Consider the following 17,866-nt stretch of genomic DNA (forward strand, 5'->3'; position numbering starts at 1 on the left):
TTGTATTGTTTTTCTCTCTCTCTCTCTCTCCCTCCCTCCCTCTATCTGTGACACACAAACACTGACAATGGACACGTTCGTACACTTTTTAAAAAATTTGACTTGCATATAAACATCTGTACCAATGAGCAGTTTACTAAGAACATGTGCCAATACTAGAGAGTCACTGGTAATGGAATAGTGTGCTTTAGTAGATGTTTGAGTTGACCCAGATGGAACTTGAACACAATCCCTGGCTTAGGAGGCCAGTGTCTTATCCATTGGGCCACTGGGTTCTGTGTAGGGGGGGGAATCATGTTGAAAAATGAAATAATATCCCATCCAATTATTTATGTTTTTGCGTTTACAAGTAAAAGTAAAAGTTAATTTCACCTGCTGTCATTGTTGTGGCTTTTGTGTACTTGTACATGTCTGTACGAAGGACAACCGCTTTGAATCTTTAATTATAGATTTCTTGACACAAAGGGTTTAACACCTGCTTTATGGACAATTTTTTCTACCCAAAGCCATTTTTAATCAGTTTTAACCCCTGTTTCTGTCAACTGTATCATCTTTGCATGGTTTGAGGGGATAAAGTAAATATATGTATGATGCCTCACCCCGTCCAATTAATGCACTTTTCTACTCTTGCATTAACTCATTATCAGAAATACATTGTGTTTCAAGTGGGTATGAAAACATGTTTTGTAAAGAAAATGTATCATCTTTTGATGCCTCCATTCAGCCTTTTTAATCAATCATAGCTTGTGTGAAAAAAACAACTTGAAAGGAAGCCAAGTTAATCAAAGGGAGAAAGAGAGGAGAATGATAAAAGGGACGAGGAAGGAATGAGAGGGGCTACTTCCCATAGGACGGAGGAGAAAAACAAAGAAGGACAAGTAAGACAAGAGCGTAGGTTAAAGCACAATGCATTGACCAGGGAATCAAGTCCAGGAAAATACATGCAGTGGTTTGATGAGTAGAAGGCGATGAAAAGATGTTATTGTTATTGTTCCCACACTGTGAGACAGACGGTGGAGGAGGACAGGGAAGGAATAGCTGATTAAGAGGAGGACTGAGGTGGTATTTTGGGCAGAAAACTAATTCAGTTTCGAAATGCAAGGTGGTGATGATGTAGTAAGGAAATGATGGAGAAAAGAATATATCAGATGTGGCTGATAAGATTAAAGGCTTTTAAAACTTCTACAGTGTAAGCATTATCAGAATTATCCTGCTGTTATATGCAAATATCAAGTACAGCTCCCTCCTACCACTACTTTTATATTCCCCCTGAGCTACACAATCTGAAAGTGACACAGGCAAAGATATAGCAAGGAGAATAAGATAGTTAATTAGTGCAGGGATCCCAAAGAGAATCCACAAAGGAAAAAAAGTTGTAAAAGTAACAAAGTCCTGACAGATCATCTGCACACTCTTACAATATATGTAATAATAATTTAAAAAAGACTAACAAGTACTAACAAGTTGTTCAGCTGTCACAATAGATGGAGCCAAATGAAGGAGGGGAGTGAGGAAACGCTTCAGGACAGAGGAAAAAGCTCTTCCTCTCAAGGAGCAAGGAGGGATAAGTGAGGTGAAGTGAAGCTAAAAGGGTGTGAGGGGTGATGGGACACTGAGGGAAGGAATGGGGTTAATGGGGAAGGGTGGAGTAGGAGGAGACAGGAGAAAATAACAAGAGATTAGGAGTCATGCTGGGCATAGTCATTTTACACATTAAACACACTTATTTAACTATAGTAACTATAGATTCCCAGTGTCAAAACAACAAAGGGTGATCACATTCTCTAATGACCATTATAAAAGTCCAGTCTGTAAGACATAGTGACATCTAATGGTGAGCCTACAGGTTGTGACAAACAGAGAAGTCTTCCTTTTCTAAAGTGTGTCAGGGATCTATCCTAAGGGAGCAGGCATCTTCTAAATGGTTGTCCTAATGCGGACACAAATGTTAAAACTATATAAGATACATATGAAGATGGAGGTAACAGCCATGGCCCGAAGGGAAAACGTGTCACAGATAAAATAGTGTCACGGCAAAGGGAATAAGGCCAATAGCTAAGGGGGTTAAAGGACGAGACAAGCTGCAGGCAGGGCTATTATTGGCAAATTAATGTGGATGGCCACAAGGATATTAAGACGGAAAGGTGAGGAGGAGGAGGGAGTTGGCTAATGGCATTCAGGGAAGCTAGACAGGGAGGGAGGAAAAGTGTGAGGAGGAGGATAGAGTAGTCTGCCCCAGGACTATGGCCAGACAATTAGGAAAAGGAGGATTACAAGGAGAAGAAGGACAAGGAGGAGAAGGATAGGGGCTGAGACTCCGGGTCTGCAGGCTTGACAAAACTATCTCCCTTCGGGGGAAACAGCCCCTTTTGTTTAGAGAAGAAGACACAAGAAGAATCCTCCAGAGAAAATAGGCCAGACAGACAGATGGAGGGAGAGATTCAGGGAAGGTGGGATCACAGGAGGGAGGGAAGGGGAATCAGTGGGTCAGCAAAAGAGAGAAAAACAAAGACGATGAGAGACGCCTAGTGGGGCACTGGGAACTTCAGGTGAATTTGGGTAGAACCTGATGTGGAATGAGGACCTGATGAAAAGATAAGAGAGAAAAAGAGAAATTGATTCAGACAGATGAAAACAAAAAGAAAGAATAAAAAATAAAACATTGCTTTGCCTGTAACTGCAACATGATTTAACTGCCATATTGTTTTTCAACACTTTAAACTAACAGTCCTTCCTGCGGCAACTTGAAAAAACATAACGATGAAAATGTTCATCTTGTCTCACCTGTTCAGATAAGACAGAGGGAGGCTGGCCATATATTTCCTGCATTCAGTGTTTGTGGCTAATGTGTGTGTTTTGTTTCCCCTCCCCTGCTAAAGATTAATGATATACTGAGAGACATTACGGTTCAATAAATCAGGCAGCGATGTAGAAGTAAGTTGGAACGGCACTAAATTCTGTCAGGATTTACGCTTGTCATGGCGATAAGGGAGAATTTTTACCAACCTAAGCTGTAAATAAGTGAAATGTCTTCTTCAAAGACAATGGAAAGAAAAATGTTGTTCTGGCTGCGTCTTCCACAGAATAACTTTGTTTTCATGTGAAGTTGAATCCACAGTGAGGAGCTGGGAAGAAAGACAACCTGGGTAACTTTGAAGCATGTGGTGGGAGTTTTCACCCTGCTGGCATTACAAAAGTTTGAATCACTTTAAAACACTTTTAAAAACTCTCTCTATATATATTTATATATTTATATATAGATGAACGTATTTACTTCTACTTGCATTTAAAGCACAGCACGTCCATGCAGTGTTATACAGAGTAAGACGACATTTATCTTTTCTTTGTCAGCAAGTGGTGTACGTTGACATCAATGACAGATTGCTACTGAATTAAAGGTCCCATATAATGCAAAATCAACTTTTGAATAATTTAAATCCTTATATTTGGGACTCTGCAGGTCCTATCAGTCGGCAAAGTGAACTCACTCATGTTTTTGTGGTCCTCCTCAGTCTAAGGAGATAAAACACGAGATGTTGACTTCCGCGCTCATTGGGACGTCACAATGCGCTAAATTCCCGGAATTGTTGTCTCGTGGAGCTCCGCTTTGTCCGTAAAACATGCGAGAGTGCTGGCGATATCCGAAAACCGGAAGTCCGTGAAGTCAGCGAAAAGTTCTATTCTTGGCTCCACAGTGCAGCACAGAGTTCTACACAAACTTCCAGCCTCAGAGGATTTATCTGTCCAGTGGGTACATGTTATATATGATGGCAATGTGCCTGCTAGAGCCTGCAAATGATCACTTTTTTCAAATGCTAACTGCTGTTAGCTCCGAGTAGCCTCTGTGGCTGATGTCATTTCCTGTTCCTTAAGTTTCATTTTACCCCAGGCAGTGCTATTCAGTCAATGGTTAAATAAAAAAAAGTTATTTAATTTTAGTCCTGACTAAATTATCTTGCAATATCTCTGACTTTGGTGATCTCTCAACTTTTCCTCCAGCAATCTAACACGCAACGATTTCCAATATTATACCTGCTCAACATTGTTTACTTTGTCATTTTGTTGAATGTTTATGTTTATGTTTTGTGGCTTGATGTGCTTCAAACTTGACAGGTGACTTTACTAAGGGAAATCAATGTGTAGCAGTGCCTACCTTGACGAAATACAAGACGTATCGGTAAAAGAATAACAGGCACACATTGAACACTGAGTACTGCTGTAGTATTCAAGATTCAACAAGTCTTTATTGTCATTGCTCAGCTGCATAAAAAGATAATTTACCATTTCACAGCACAAACAAAGATAATGAAGTCGATACGGTGCACAAATGAATGGTCTGACTCAGGCATAGGTAATTATTTGTCCTTTATTCCATCTCACCACAATCCAATCACCCAGTAAATCATGAGTTCTCACTGGATTTAAATGAAGTCACTTCTTTATCTGTACTGAAATGTACACAAACCTCTGCAGACATTATCTCAGCTCTGCACAGGTGAAGATGTAAGTCCTCCAGTGCCCTCCTTTTGACTCCGTCTCAATCCTTCTATAACATAAACTTTGGATAATTGCCTTGCACCACACAGCATATACATCATCCACAGTCATAAATCAGAAGGACATTACAACAAAAAAAAATGTTAGAACAAATATACAAGGAACATGACAAAAGAACATGAAGATATGATAAAAGTTGTGATTAATGAAAGTTGCTTAAGACGGTGGATTAGAGCGTTTGCTCGAAGTGATAAGAAAAGCAGAGAGGAGTTTAAAAAAGATGACTTCCAGTTGAACTGGTGATCATGGAATTAAATGAAAGAAGATCATTATTTTGCGTTGTAAGGAAAAAGTGACGCAGATGAAAAATGCTGAAGGCTTTTATGATGATATATATATGTATATATATATATACTGTATATGTGTGAACATGCTGACGACAGCTGTGGTCAGAAGAATAATTTTTTCAGGTTCTTCGCCCGTCTCTTTCTTGTGAATGACAGAAATCCTTGGACTAAAGAGTGAAAACAGAATCGTGACAGACTGAAGATTTGTGTTTTGAGAGTTTCCGAGCTTTCAATATGGATGCGAAAGCAATATTTGCTGTCATGTTAACAAGATTATAGATTATTAGAATCTACTGCACAAGTATGTACACACTAAACGTGTACAAGGAGAGTGACTGCATTTTGTTTCTGTCTGCGCAGAGCAGATCAACAGAGCTTCAAAAACTCACATTATGCCTTTTTTTGTATTCACCTCTTGGAATATATGCGTCTTTGTGTGCTGCGTGTGTGAGATGAAGTGAGATTAGACTTCCAGCAGGGCTGTCGTTCCGTAGAGGCCACCTGAAACAGCAGGAACGACAGGAATGTGGGACTAGTGATACGCTCCGTCGTCTCCGTCACCACAGCAACATCTCTGGCTCTGTGTGGGAGAGGAGAAAAGATGAGAGTAGTGAAGAGAAGAAAAGCAAAACTTTTTCCTTTTTTCTTTATTGCTGCAAAGGTTGCCAAACTCACTGTATCTCCACATCAACCTGGGTTTTTTTTTCTTCTCGTTAAAAGTTCTTTCCTTGCAGCCAAGTCAAGTCACATATTTATAGAATATCACAGCATGCCAGAAACAATGATCGCTGCTCTCTACTTTTGTGATTAACGCTAAAAAGACGCCTTACTTTAGATAAAAGTGGAAAACAGAAAATTTGATTTGTTGTGATTCTAATTAACTGTGAAATAGAGGCTGAGCTGTGACACACAGTGAATGTAATGAACAGGAGCTGGAAATCATTTGAACTTTGTGTCAGTGTTAAACACATCACACCCACACCGTGCACAATGTATAATACATTTTACACATTTTATACAATATATGTAATAATACACGATGTGAAGATGATACGATCTGTGGGCTGAACTGTGTTAGAGTGGGTGTTTAGGTAAAGAAACTTTTTGCCTTTTAAAGTCAGAAATACTGCACCACCACCACATATGGAGTAGTCTAATAAACAAAAAGCTGGATTTGCTAAATAATTTGCCATCTGCTTTTGGTTTGTTTGTTTGTCAGTTTTCCTCTCAGTCTGTTCATTAATATTTTCATCTGTTCGTGTTTCCAGTGTAATTTGGGATTTTAAAAACTACATTAATTAGCCTGAGGAGAGAAACCATTATTGCATGGATCATTTGGAAGAGCAGCTGTTTTTTGTTGCACACAATTTCTTTTGACTTTTGGTGTTCTTTATCCGAGTCTGTCAAGGTTATACACTTTTTAACATTGATGGACTTTAACCGATGCTCAGTCAGGGCATGCGCTGCTCACCTTAGCATTACTCCATTGTGTCAGTAATGGTGAAAACACTGCAGGGGTACCTTTAATTCAAGGGGCTATGCAACTCATGTTTAAAAAAGGTACTGCAATCTAAATGAAAAAAAATAATGTGTTAAAAGTAAGTGTCGTTTCCCCTCCTTCCAATAGATTCAAAGTTTCCCTTTAGTTTTTCGGGCGCTTTCACACCTATAGTTCGATTACTTTGGTCTGCACCAGCCAGAAAAATGTTACAATGTAGCAAACAGACGTGGGTACGGTTTGCTTTCACATATGCATAGTTAAAAACTAACCAAAATAGACCGCGAAGACCATCGGCACCAGAACCGGACTAACCCCCGATTTCCACCGGGAAAGCAAGCACCGTGGTCATCAGAGCTGATCGATGCCACTCTAATCAATGTGAGCATTTCCACTGGCCCCCGCCGTGGCTTCTTGTGTGAATACGGCTGGCTCGCAGCCGTAACGTGCCCGGTGGGGATTGAAGTGGCAGAGAACGGTGCAAAACCACGCTGCTGAGGTTCCGAAAATCTGGAAATCTGGAGTTATCCCGTATCTCATACCCATAATGCATTAAACTAGACTGCTTCGTCCCATTTGGTTTGGTTGCTTTCACACCAGAGGAACCGTACCAAAGTAGAGTGGATAAAGCAGACCAGTTGATTTGGTGCGCACTGAAGGTCCAAGATTACATTCACACCTACGCAAGCGAACCGAACCACAGCATTTGGTGCGCACCAACACGTTACAAAGTACAGATACTTGGTTACTGTACTGAAGTACAATTTTCTCATACCTGTACTTTACTTCATTATTCGTATTTCGCCAACTTTTACTCCACTACATTTCCTAAATAAAAATGTGTACTTTTTCTCCTTCCCTCATTTCCTTTAACCATCTTTGTTACTCATTACTACAAAATAAAAGCATTGAGTTGGTGATGTAATGCCCGTTTGTTGTCGCCAGTTGCTTTTTAGCGGCAGCAGCTGTTAGCCGCTCAGCTGCAGTACATTTAACATCCATTTAATCAGGAAAATTGCTTTTGATACTTAAGTAAAGTAAATGTCTGGTATTTAAGACTTTTACTCAAGTAATTCAGAATTATTGGTATAAGTCGCTTTTTAGGATTATTCTAAAAGGCGACTTATACCAAAGTAATTTTCTGGTAAGATACTTTTACTAAGTATCGCTTTCAAGTACTTTATACAAAACGTATTTCCTTCGTATTTGATGACATATGATATTAATACAACACGTCTTACATCAAGCTCCTTGAACCCCTCGTGTGATGTATTTTTATGACATTTTAATTTTACCAGAGCTGTTATTGAGTGCTTCTGAGCTGCAATCAGGGCTATTGCCTTTTTTCCAAGTTAGCACATAATGTTTTAATGAATATAATTTACTCGAGCTAAAATCTGAAGATGCATCATCTCTTTAAAATCTTTGAAGATCAGACAATCATGTATTATGTATCTGCAGTTTCCTGACACAGTTAGTTTTAAATGCACATCATCAAGTTTAGCTAGTGCTTTGTGATTTATTATGTTATGGAGGGAGACAGAGTAGGAATCCACACTCCACCTGATTAAGCTGTGTGAGCGACTGTGTTTGCAGCAACACGAAAGTGGGCGGAAAAAAACCCCTCCTCACATGTGCTCCCTTGTGTTTTAAATAAAGAGTGAAGGCTGTGGTGTGATGTTAGTGTGTGTGACAGCAGGTGTCTTTCTCCTGTGGCAGAATCAGCGCTCCGCTCTCCCACTGTGGCCGGTTATTAATGGCTACAGATTCATTACAAGCAGCCAGTCAGCCATGCTGCCAGCACGCCCGATGCTATTAGTCACACAGTCAGGCTGATAGATATACACACACACACACACACACACACACACACACACGCACACACACACACACACACACACACACACACACACACACACACACACACACACACACACACACAGAGAGAGAGAGAGAGACAGAGCATCCACATAATGAATACCAAACAGCACCCCCAAACACACAACCTAGACAGTTGAAGTGATTTATGCCTCATAAGGACCAGGTTTTGGTCTTCATGAGGACTACTCAGGTCCTTAAGAGATAATCTGTGTTGTCACATCATCCACAAATGTAACACATCTTCACTAATGTTCAACTTATTGTTTTGTACTTTGTCGTGTAACTTAATGTTTTATCTTCCTCTCTCCATCTCCATCCCTGCCTTATTCTCTCCATCCAGAGGACATCTTTATCCTCCAGGGGAAAGACAAGAAGAACCCTCTGATATATGGTCTGTTTACCACCTCCAGGTATGTGTGTCTGTAATACACAAAACATAGTTAGTTGAAAAATTGTATTTTGAGGATGTCTGTTAGGTGGTGGCTGGGAGGAACTGGGAATGTGTTGGATTTCCAATGGGTGGATGAATGTTGTCGCTTCACAGACTGCTTGGATTACTGTTGTAACACTATTATATTTGCACTCAGCTGTTCAGTGGAAACACTGAAAACCCCTGAGCCTAAGGCAGTTGAGCACTGTCAGTGCTCTGAGAGGCAATGGGAGGTATTGTGAGTAATTCAGTGACACATTTAGAGGAATTCAATGATAGGAAGGGGAGCATGGATATGTTTCTGTCGTTGGCTGTAGGCGACTGGACCTGCTTGAGTTAAGATGTTTTGCCTCTCATCCCAAAAAAACCCCAGGTATTTTGAGGCTGAATCGTCTTTTGAAAAGTTAACCTAGGTTCAGGTTGTTGATTTCACTTCAGTCAAGGTGAGGGTGAAGGGCATCTTAGTCCACCGCCTTTGTTGAGTGATGGTTTCTCCAGGTTAACAAAGATGCTTCCTTCACTCCTCTTTCAAACTGTCTGTCTTCCCTGGTCAGAATGTGAACCTTCTCATCCTCAAAACAGTGTAGATTTGAGAGTGTGAGAAACTGAGCAGACTTGATGAAGGTTTTGCGTTCCTTTAGTGCTTCTTTCAGTTTACTCTAATCCTTGGAAATCTTGTGAAAATTATGATGTGGAGAAGATAGAAAAACATTTCATTTCGGGTTTACCCTTAAATACTGAAGAAACATTCATTGCATTTTCCGGTAGTTTATTTCATCATGTTTGGGGTTGAAACGCTGTCAAGAAAACCATCTGTGACATGATGTGAACGCCCCATGTCATCCTGTGTGTGTGTGTGTGTTTGTGTGTCTGTGTGTGTGTGTGTGTGTGTGTGTGTGTGTGCGTGTGAGTGTGCGTGCATGCGTGTGAGTGAGAAAGACTTCCAAGATTAGAGCTTGACTCAAATTTTACTTTCCTCACACACAAACAGAAACTGCAAACCTCCCTCTCATTAAAGGACACAACCCATAAAATCCCTTTCTGACCTCAAGCAACTTTTCGACCATGAGAATATTTAGGAGAAGAAAGTCAAGAAGCAAAATGTGTACCGGGGTCAAAATATGAGATGAAATGACTGAGAATTTTCAGAGGAACTACAGGCTGTGTAAACTGCAGTGACGAAACATGAAAATATGAAGCAATGCTGACATGGGCTTGATTAGAGGGAACAATGTGCTTTCTGTTAGTATCTGCAACATGCTCATTTGCCTGCATGTAAGTAAATTTAAAAATGTCTTGATCCCAGGGAGAGGAAGAGATAAATATGTTTTGTTCAATCTGACATAAGGCATGCAGACATTTAAAGATGATGAGATAAAGAGAGAGGCTGAAAGGCTTTCATTAAGACTGGCACTGTCGAAGACAGATGACAGGTGAACAGCACAAAAACAATGAATTAAAGCAGGCATTGTAGCTCAAAGTGGAGGGATAAATGAAGTGACTAAAATCCAGAGTGAGGGAATAAGTCTGTGTATAGTCTGTCATTTCCTCCACACTTGCTGACAGCACCACATGCTCTGAGAATAACCCAGTTTCAGAGGTGGACGCCAGAGTTCTACAGTAGCAACAGCTCAAAGTATGACAACATCTGGCACGAGGAAAGCAGGGAGTTGTTTTCTGGGTTTGGACAGAGTGTGGAATCTCAGTTGGGGAACGGACGGTAATCCAGAGGATCATTCAGGGTGGGGTCCCAACCACAGCACTGCAGAGTGTAGAAGGGTCATTCCGTTTAGAATAGAAACTTCTCTCTGTGGCAGAGTCATAATCTCCCACACAAAGGTTTTTTTTTTGTCTTCTTTTCTGTTTTTCATTGTATATTTTTTCCGATATTATTTTTTATAAGACACGGCTGATTAGGTTTATTTCATTGCGGTGTGTTGCTGCTCTGAAGCAACACAGATGTGTTTTTATTAATTTTTATATTGTCATTATTCACCACATTTGTTCAATTTCTCTATTTAGTAGTCATCCATCCATTTATCCAGTCATTATCTATGGTCACAGGTGGAGCTGAAGCAATTTTTTTTTTACAACCACTAAAGAGGTGATGTTTTTGGCCCAGTTCGTCTGTCAGCAGAATAACTCAGAGTGTGACTGACTGATGGTAATGATATTTCCCAGGGATGTAGATTATGGGCAGAGGAAGAAGGGGGTGATCTGAGGAACTTGACAGTCTTGACGGAGGTTTGCACTCTTTCCCTAGTCTGAGATCTCACTCAAGTACTTTGGCAAACTACCAGATATTTACAAAATGTGCAGTTGAAGTTACAATAATGAACCAAAGTAGGATTATGGGGTAGGGTTTCTACCCCAACCCCCGAAACTATTTGGAACAGTTTGTTTGTTTGGCAGGTAAAAATACACGTTGTGCTAATACTGGATTTGTTATAGTTTAAATTGTATTCAGATGTATTTGTCAGCTATGCTGGCTTTGCAGATGATTTGCTGTTGAACCTAGACACTGTCTCATTTGGATGTTTAATATATGTCGTTAACACAACGTCTAACCTCTTCACTGAAACCACTGGCCTTTATGTGAAGAAGTGAAGACTAAACTGAGTGAAACCCCGGTGACTCATCACAACACAGCCATTCTATCTGCTCTGTTTTTAGCCGTTCTCCCATAAACTGGTGCTGGAATCTTTCACTCTGACGCACTTTGTCAGAACTGTAAGCCATAAACCATACAGTGGATAGGATGTATTGTGGTGTGGACTAATGTGCTAAAAGCAGTTCATTCATCCAAACTTTGGGTTGGAGCTGGAGCAGATTCATTGAAATGGTGTGTTCAATTTTAAAAGCCACAGTGACTCACAGCAGTTCTTCATACAGTTCCTGTTCCTCCTTAACGTGAAATCATCAAAGGTTTCCTCTGCTCGTCTATTTTCCATAAATAAAAAGGCATCTATTGTGTTCAGCTATGACTAATAAGCTTTCTTTTCTTCCTTCTTGTGTAACCTTAGTGATATTCTGAATGGTTCGGCGGTGTGCGTTTATCGAATGGAGGATGTCGTTCGTGCTTTCAAGGGAAATTTCCTGCACAAGGAGGGGCCTCAGTATAAGTGGGCAGAATTTACAGGCAAGGTGCCTTACCCACGACCAGGAACTGTAAGTTCATAAGTAAATAAAGAACACACTCCCACACACAAAGAAAATAAAACACACACAAAGAAGATATAACATTTAACAAATGTCTTTCTCTCCCTCCTTCTTTCTTTGTTTCTTTACCTGTCTCTCAGTGTCCGAGCAGCACATATGGAAGCTACAGTTCGACGAGAGAGTATCCAGACGACGTCATCTTCTTCAGCAGAACGCACCCGCTACTGCAGGTTCAGCTGATATTTCACTTTATCTAATGACAGTCTCGGTTAAATTGAGGCATATTTCGCGGTATATTTTTGTGCATTTTGAGTCTGCGTAAAGCAAGAGTAGAGTCTCTCCTCTTCACGCATTATACAATGATCGAAAGTAGTGGCTGGAAACATGTGACCCTGTCTCTCTTCAATCTTCTGATGAAGATGAAAAAAAGTGAAACACATAGCACGTTTTTTTTCATCATTCTAATTTGATAAGGTGGTTCGTAACACATTTTTCTGTGGGGTGACAAACTCAGAGGAGTGTTTTTTTTATCACATTAAACTCACTTTAACAAACACTTATTCCACACATGACATGTTGCATTGTTTTGTAAAATGCTGAGATCACTAAAACTTGTTACTGCTTCAGGAAAATGTGCTACCACTGGGAGAGCGCCCCCTCCTTGTCAGAGTTGGAGTCCATTACAAGTTCAGCAAGCTGTTGGTGGACAGAGTGGAGGCCATCGACAGCACCTACGATGTTCTGTTCATCGGCACAGGTAGAGTGTGTGTGGTGGACCATTTTTTAAGTTTTCTAAGGTGCAGTAACCCTGAGGTGTATGTTGTTGTCAATAAAAACCTTTTTAAATGTGTCTTTGTTGCTGCAGACTCTGGTCTAGTGTTGAAAGCCATCCATCTGCCCAGAGAACATGGTCAGAGTCAGGAGGTCACACTGGAGCAACTGCAGGTTTTTCAGGTACAACAAACAACTATCCGTCTGTCTGTCTGTCTGTTTGAATGTCTGCAGTTTCTTTGTCTGTTTAAAGTTGATGTAAACTTGACTTTTTGTCTCTCTTGCTCACAGCACAAATCACCTGTGACAGCCATGACACTCTCAAAGAAAAAGGTAACTGATGAAAGACACGGAAAAAACTCACTTTTAGACTTCCAAATCTCACAAACACGCATGCATTCACTCACTCACTCACTCACTCACTCATACAGTGGAGAAGTATCACACTTATCACTCACATCTCCACCTTGTATCTCGAAGGACAGCTTTATCACCAGTTGCTATGGTTACCCCTCCTCAGTCAGAGCAGTAATGAGGAGATGCACGTACACACACAAACACACACACACAGAGGGAGAGCTTGCATTATTAAAGTAGTCGTGGAAAAAAAATAAAAGAATCTTCACACAAAGAGACATACGAGATTAAAAGCAAGAATCCCTACATGTGTCTTTAGTCCTCTCTCACACACACACACACACACACACACACACACACACACACACACACACACACACACACACACACACACACACACACACACACACACACACACACACACATGCAGTGGCATTTTTACACCGTGAGTTGAATGTGTGACTCAGAGGGTGAGGATGAATCTGGTTTAGCTGTTACATTGCAAGTATGTTTTTATGAGAGCAAACTGAAAGCGCCCCCTTTAACACTGACGTTATCTTTTCTTCTTTTCTATTTTTTCTCTTACCTCTTTTGTCCTTATGACCACCCTTCACTATACCCCCCCCCAATCTATTTTCAAATTATTTGTCTTTCCTCATCTGCATTTCTGTCTTTCATTCCTCCTCCTCCTCCGCTTTCTTCTCCTCCTTCAGCAGTGGTTGTTTGTGGGCTCCAGGGAGGGAGTGTCTCAGCTGGCCCTGTACCAGTGTGAGCTGTACGGTCAGGCCTGCGCTGAGTGCTGCCTGGCCAGAGACCCATACTGCACTTGGGACGGACACGCCTGCAGCCCCTACATGCCCACTGTGCGCAGGTAGGGATGGTGAATTTCTGTGGAGCTGATTATTTTATACTCTTTATTCACTTACAGGCTACATTTCCCAGCAAACAGATGGTTGAGGATTTTTTTTTCCCCTGCAAAAATTGGAATTGCTGATGTTTGTGTGATGCAGTCACATTTTTTGAGTTCCAGTGCTATCACCATCAGCCCAAATCTTAACCCTTTAACACCGAGCGTAAAGCTAATGACACGTTTGCGCAAGTGCACTTTGTATTACCGTAATTATGCAATTAATTACGCATCCCCCGCGACCATCCGGTGGAGGATAAAGCGGTAAATAATGGATGGATGTAAATCACTGCCATTGAAAAGTTATTCTGGAAAAATGGGCAAAAGCACTTACAGACATTTTCTGGTTAAAATGAGCACATTTTGAGGCTTCAGTGTTAAAGGGTTAACTGTGCAAACAAAATCTGATAGCATGATTAGCATAAAGTTTATCAGTGCAATTGATTCTCTTGAGTCGATTGAATGACCCCATGGTTTTTTCTGTACCTTCCACCTTCAGGGCAAACTTCACATGCTAACCCACAACAAGTAAAAGAAGGATTTAATTGCACTGCAGCCTCTTGGAGCAGCTGGAGGGTTGAAATTATTTTCTTAAGTGTATTACTTTTTGTCCACAGGAGGAATGCTCGTCATTTAGGGGAAGAGGAGGATCCACTAACTCAGTGTGTCAGACAGGGAGGTGAGGAACCAGTCCACTAATACATTAAACACAGAAAATGCAGCAAACTAACTTCATTTGAAATGCTCCAAATTACAGAACCAAATTTCACAGTTGAGTGAAACTGATTTTATGTTTTAAAAATGTAAAACATAATAAATTTTTTCAGAGACGGGAAGAAAGCAAATACAACTTAATTAAAATGAGCTTCAGCAGAATATGCTTGACTTGTTGTCACTGGAGTGAACACGGTTCTCTGACCTGTCTCATCTGCTTCTCTTTCAGCCGTGCTGCAGGTGGAGGCGGAGCAGAGAGTGATGATGGTCGCTGAGGGAAACAGCACCTACTTGGAGTGTCTGCCTCGATCCCGACACGCTGCCGTTACCTGGTACAAACAGGCCGGAGAGAACAGTCCTGAACTAAACCAGGTACACACAATTCACTGTTGTACTTTTTGTTTGTTTCCTAAACTTTCATAGTACAGAGTGTACAGTTGTATTACAGCTTAAAGCAAGAGACTGTAATATTCTCATAACATAAATGTTTTAGTGGAAATAGCGTAGAGTTTTCTCCAAAACATGTCCGAACTTGGAAAGTTGATGTCAAAGGCCTCTGTTCAGAAGACTCAATGAACAGCCTGGCAGCACTGCAGAGCCTCGCTCGTCTAACGAGTGAGAGAAGGCTGAATTCATGGGTGGAAGCTCACAGCTGTCAGTCGATGCATGAAGCCAAGACAGATTGTCCGCATCACTCCTTTACAGGATCACTTGTGGGTAAACGTGTAACTGGGAGTGGTGAAAAGAGGTGAAATATGTGATCATCAGGCTACTTACACATTACTCTTGTTTTCATTTAAAAACACGTCCTGCAAAAACTGCTCATTGATGTCTCCTGTCCACATTACCCTGGCATTTTAGAGCTCAGAACACAGAGTTCTTGTTTTGTTCTTGAAAACTGTTTTTGTATTTACCTGCAGTCACTACCTCTTTGCTGTGAAAGGATTTCTCGGTTAACCCCTGCGATAAATTTCATGTTCACCTTGTCGTCAGTTTCAAGAAAATCCTTGCTTATATTTTTCTCCATTTTGGTCTCTCGTCAGTTGTACTTCCTGAAACCAAGCAAACAAATAGTAGATAATCAATTTCCTGTTTACACCAGCACATATGAGTGTGATTGACCACCAAATTGTGACACTGGGGGCTTCAGTACAGGTGGTCAGATTCTTAAAGGACACATATTATACCCTATTAAATAGAGTTACAAGTTAATCTAGTTTCCTGGTGTCCTAATGAACTTTGGTCACAATACCCTAAGGATGAACTTTGAGTGCCTGTCTCTTTAAATGCAAATGAGACACAGGAAACTCACAGAGTTCTACACAAACTTCCAGCCTCAGAGGATTTATCTGTCCAGTGGATACATGTTATATATGACGGCAATGTCCCTGCTAGAGCCTGCAAATTATCACTTTTCCAAATGCTAACTGCAGTTAGCTCCCAGTAGCCTCTGTGGCTGATGGCATTTCCTGTCCTTTAAGTTTCGTTTTTACTTTTTTTAAGGTGGACCTAAAGAGATACTGCTAAACCGAGCATTCTGAACAGGGCTGTTTTGACAGGGTGATTTAACTTCCCTGCTAGTTTGTGACTGTAGCCCGTGGGCCACATGTCAACATGTGGAAAAGCTCAACATTCACATGATCTCTCTCTTTCTCTCCAGTTGGTAACAGGTGACCAGTTGGTGGTTATTGAGCGGGGCGTCCTGATTCGTCGAGCAGAGTTGTCTCACGGCGGTGTTTACCACTGCCAGGTCGAGGAGCACGGCTACCACTGGACTGCCGTCACTGTCCGCCTCGCTGTGTGGAGCCAGACGGCCAATCACCTGCTCTCTCCCTGGTCCAGCTCACCCCATCAGAGCAGGGGAACCCAGCCGTGGTACGACGACGTGATGACGTTGATTCACCCGGGAAACCTCGGCCAGCACTGCAGGGCTATGGGATACCGCCCACCGCGCAACTTCCGTCGCCATGGTGACATCATGGTGGAGCCGACCAAGGAGAAAGAGAGAGGAGAGAGGCACAAGCATGGGGGAGGAAAAGGAGGAGGAGGAGGAGGAGGTGGTGGAGGAGGAGGAGGGAGAGCAGCAGGGAGGAAGAGCAGGAGCAAGCACCAGCCGAGAGCGCCAAGGAGCGCTTGAATGTTTCGCTGAGCAGGAGGCACACACACACACACATTCATATTAACATATACAATAACACACACACACACACACACATTTAATTTATACACTGAGACACACACATACTGTATGTACAGAGACTACGACAGACGCATGCACTTATCTACAAAGAAAAAAGGCATAATTTCATCATGGTGTGAAACTTTTAAACTTAAGCTACTAAACGAACTGAAGTGTGTACAGGCGGATGTGAATCGCTGTTTGACCTGGACACAGACTTTGTAAATAACAAATAAGACGTAAAGGTTGTTGAGCATGCTGAATGAGTCCCAGATCACCCATTTTTGTCTGACTGTGTCGTGACAAGGACATGTAAAGGAATGATTTGGATTTGGATTCTTTCCAGAGAAGAAAAAAAGCTTAGCATGACAAAACAAACCCTAATGAATAATTGCTGTCTTAAAGGACTACCATCATCTTTGTGTATGTCTTTGCCAATTAATTACAAATCACATACCAGCCAACTGTTCTCCCAAACAGACCAGATGTTTTTAGATTGATTTTCGACTTTCAGGCAAGCACTGGTTTCCATTACTTTCAGGAGGTTTTTGTGGAAACTTGAGAGAAAATACTTGAGCAGTTATGAAACGTTACTCTGCATTTCAAGGACACTCGAGTCGATGGAGAGTTGAGGGTGGACTGCTCAAAAGCCTTTTCAATAAAGAGCTATATTGTTGGAGATAAACAATCAGAGCGCCTCCGCGACCCACGTGTGGAGGATAAAGTGAGTGAGTGAGTGAGGATAAAAAGAAGTATATATACTGTATGCGTGCACAGGATTTGTTTGTCCCTGATGAACATACAGTATAACAATCTCGTAGTTCACCTAAAGTGAGAGCTTTGTTGGGTTTCTCAGATGGGCGGAGTCTGACCACAATATGAGTGACTGACCACGGCCACTGAGATGAAAGACGGAGAGCACTTCAAGCGCTTTGATGAGGTTACGGATCAACTTTCCCAGGTCATTAGTGTTCTGTGTTGCAGCCGCACAAACGCACCACAAGAGATGTTTCCATTATGTTGCCCCTCAACATTTGGTGCAGTCATGTTAGCTGCTCAGTGCAGGTGCGGCGGGGAAAACTAAGCAAATCCTATTTTGAGTGTTGGCTTTGTTTTCCCACACGTT

The 17,866-nt window shown here is 41.4% G+C and overlaps 1 protein-coding gene across 1 annotated transcript in view; it reads left to right on the forward strand.

The window, feature by feature from the left end:
• Positions 1–16,698, forward strand: part of sema3h (sema domain, immunoglobulin domain (Ig), short basic domain, secreted, (semaphorin) 3H) — a gene marked incomplete at both ends in the record, with an annotated part of 51,697 nt that extends 34,999 nt beyond the window's left edge. The window contains 10 exons of the mRNA XM_083895330.1: positions 8,564–8,633; positions 11,677–11,821; positions 11,953–12,042; positions 12,440–12,569; positions 12,678–12,766; positions 12,875–12,916; positions 13,654–13,811; positions 14,465–14,526; positions 14,791–14,933; positions 16,222–16,698. Of these exons, the coding sequence (XP_083751456.1) occupies positions 8,564–8,633; positions 11,677–11,821; positions 11,953–12,042; positions 12,440–12,569; positions 12,678–12,766; positions 12,875–12,916; positions 13,654–13,811; positions 14,465–14,526; positions 14,791–14,933; positions 16,222–16,698 (1,406 nt within the window). The remainder of the gene's footprint in view (positions 1–8,563; positions 8,634–11,676; positions 11,822–11,952; positions 12,043–12,439; positions 12,570–12,677; positions 12,767–12,874; positions 12,917–13,653; positions 13,812–14,464; positions 14,527–14,790; positions 14,934–16,221) is intronic.
• Positions 16,699–17,866: the final 1,168 nt, after the last annotated feature.

Source organism: Microchirus variegatus (assembly GCF_963457635.1).
Source record: "Microchirus variegatus genome assembly, chromosome: 9".
Lineage (NCBI taxonomy): Eukaryota > Metazoa > Chordata > Actinopteri > Pleuronectiformes > Soleidae > Microchirus > Microchirus variegatus.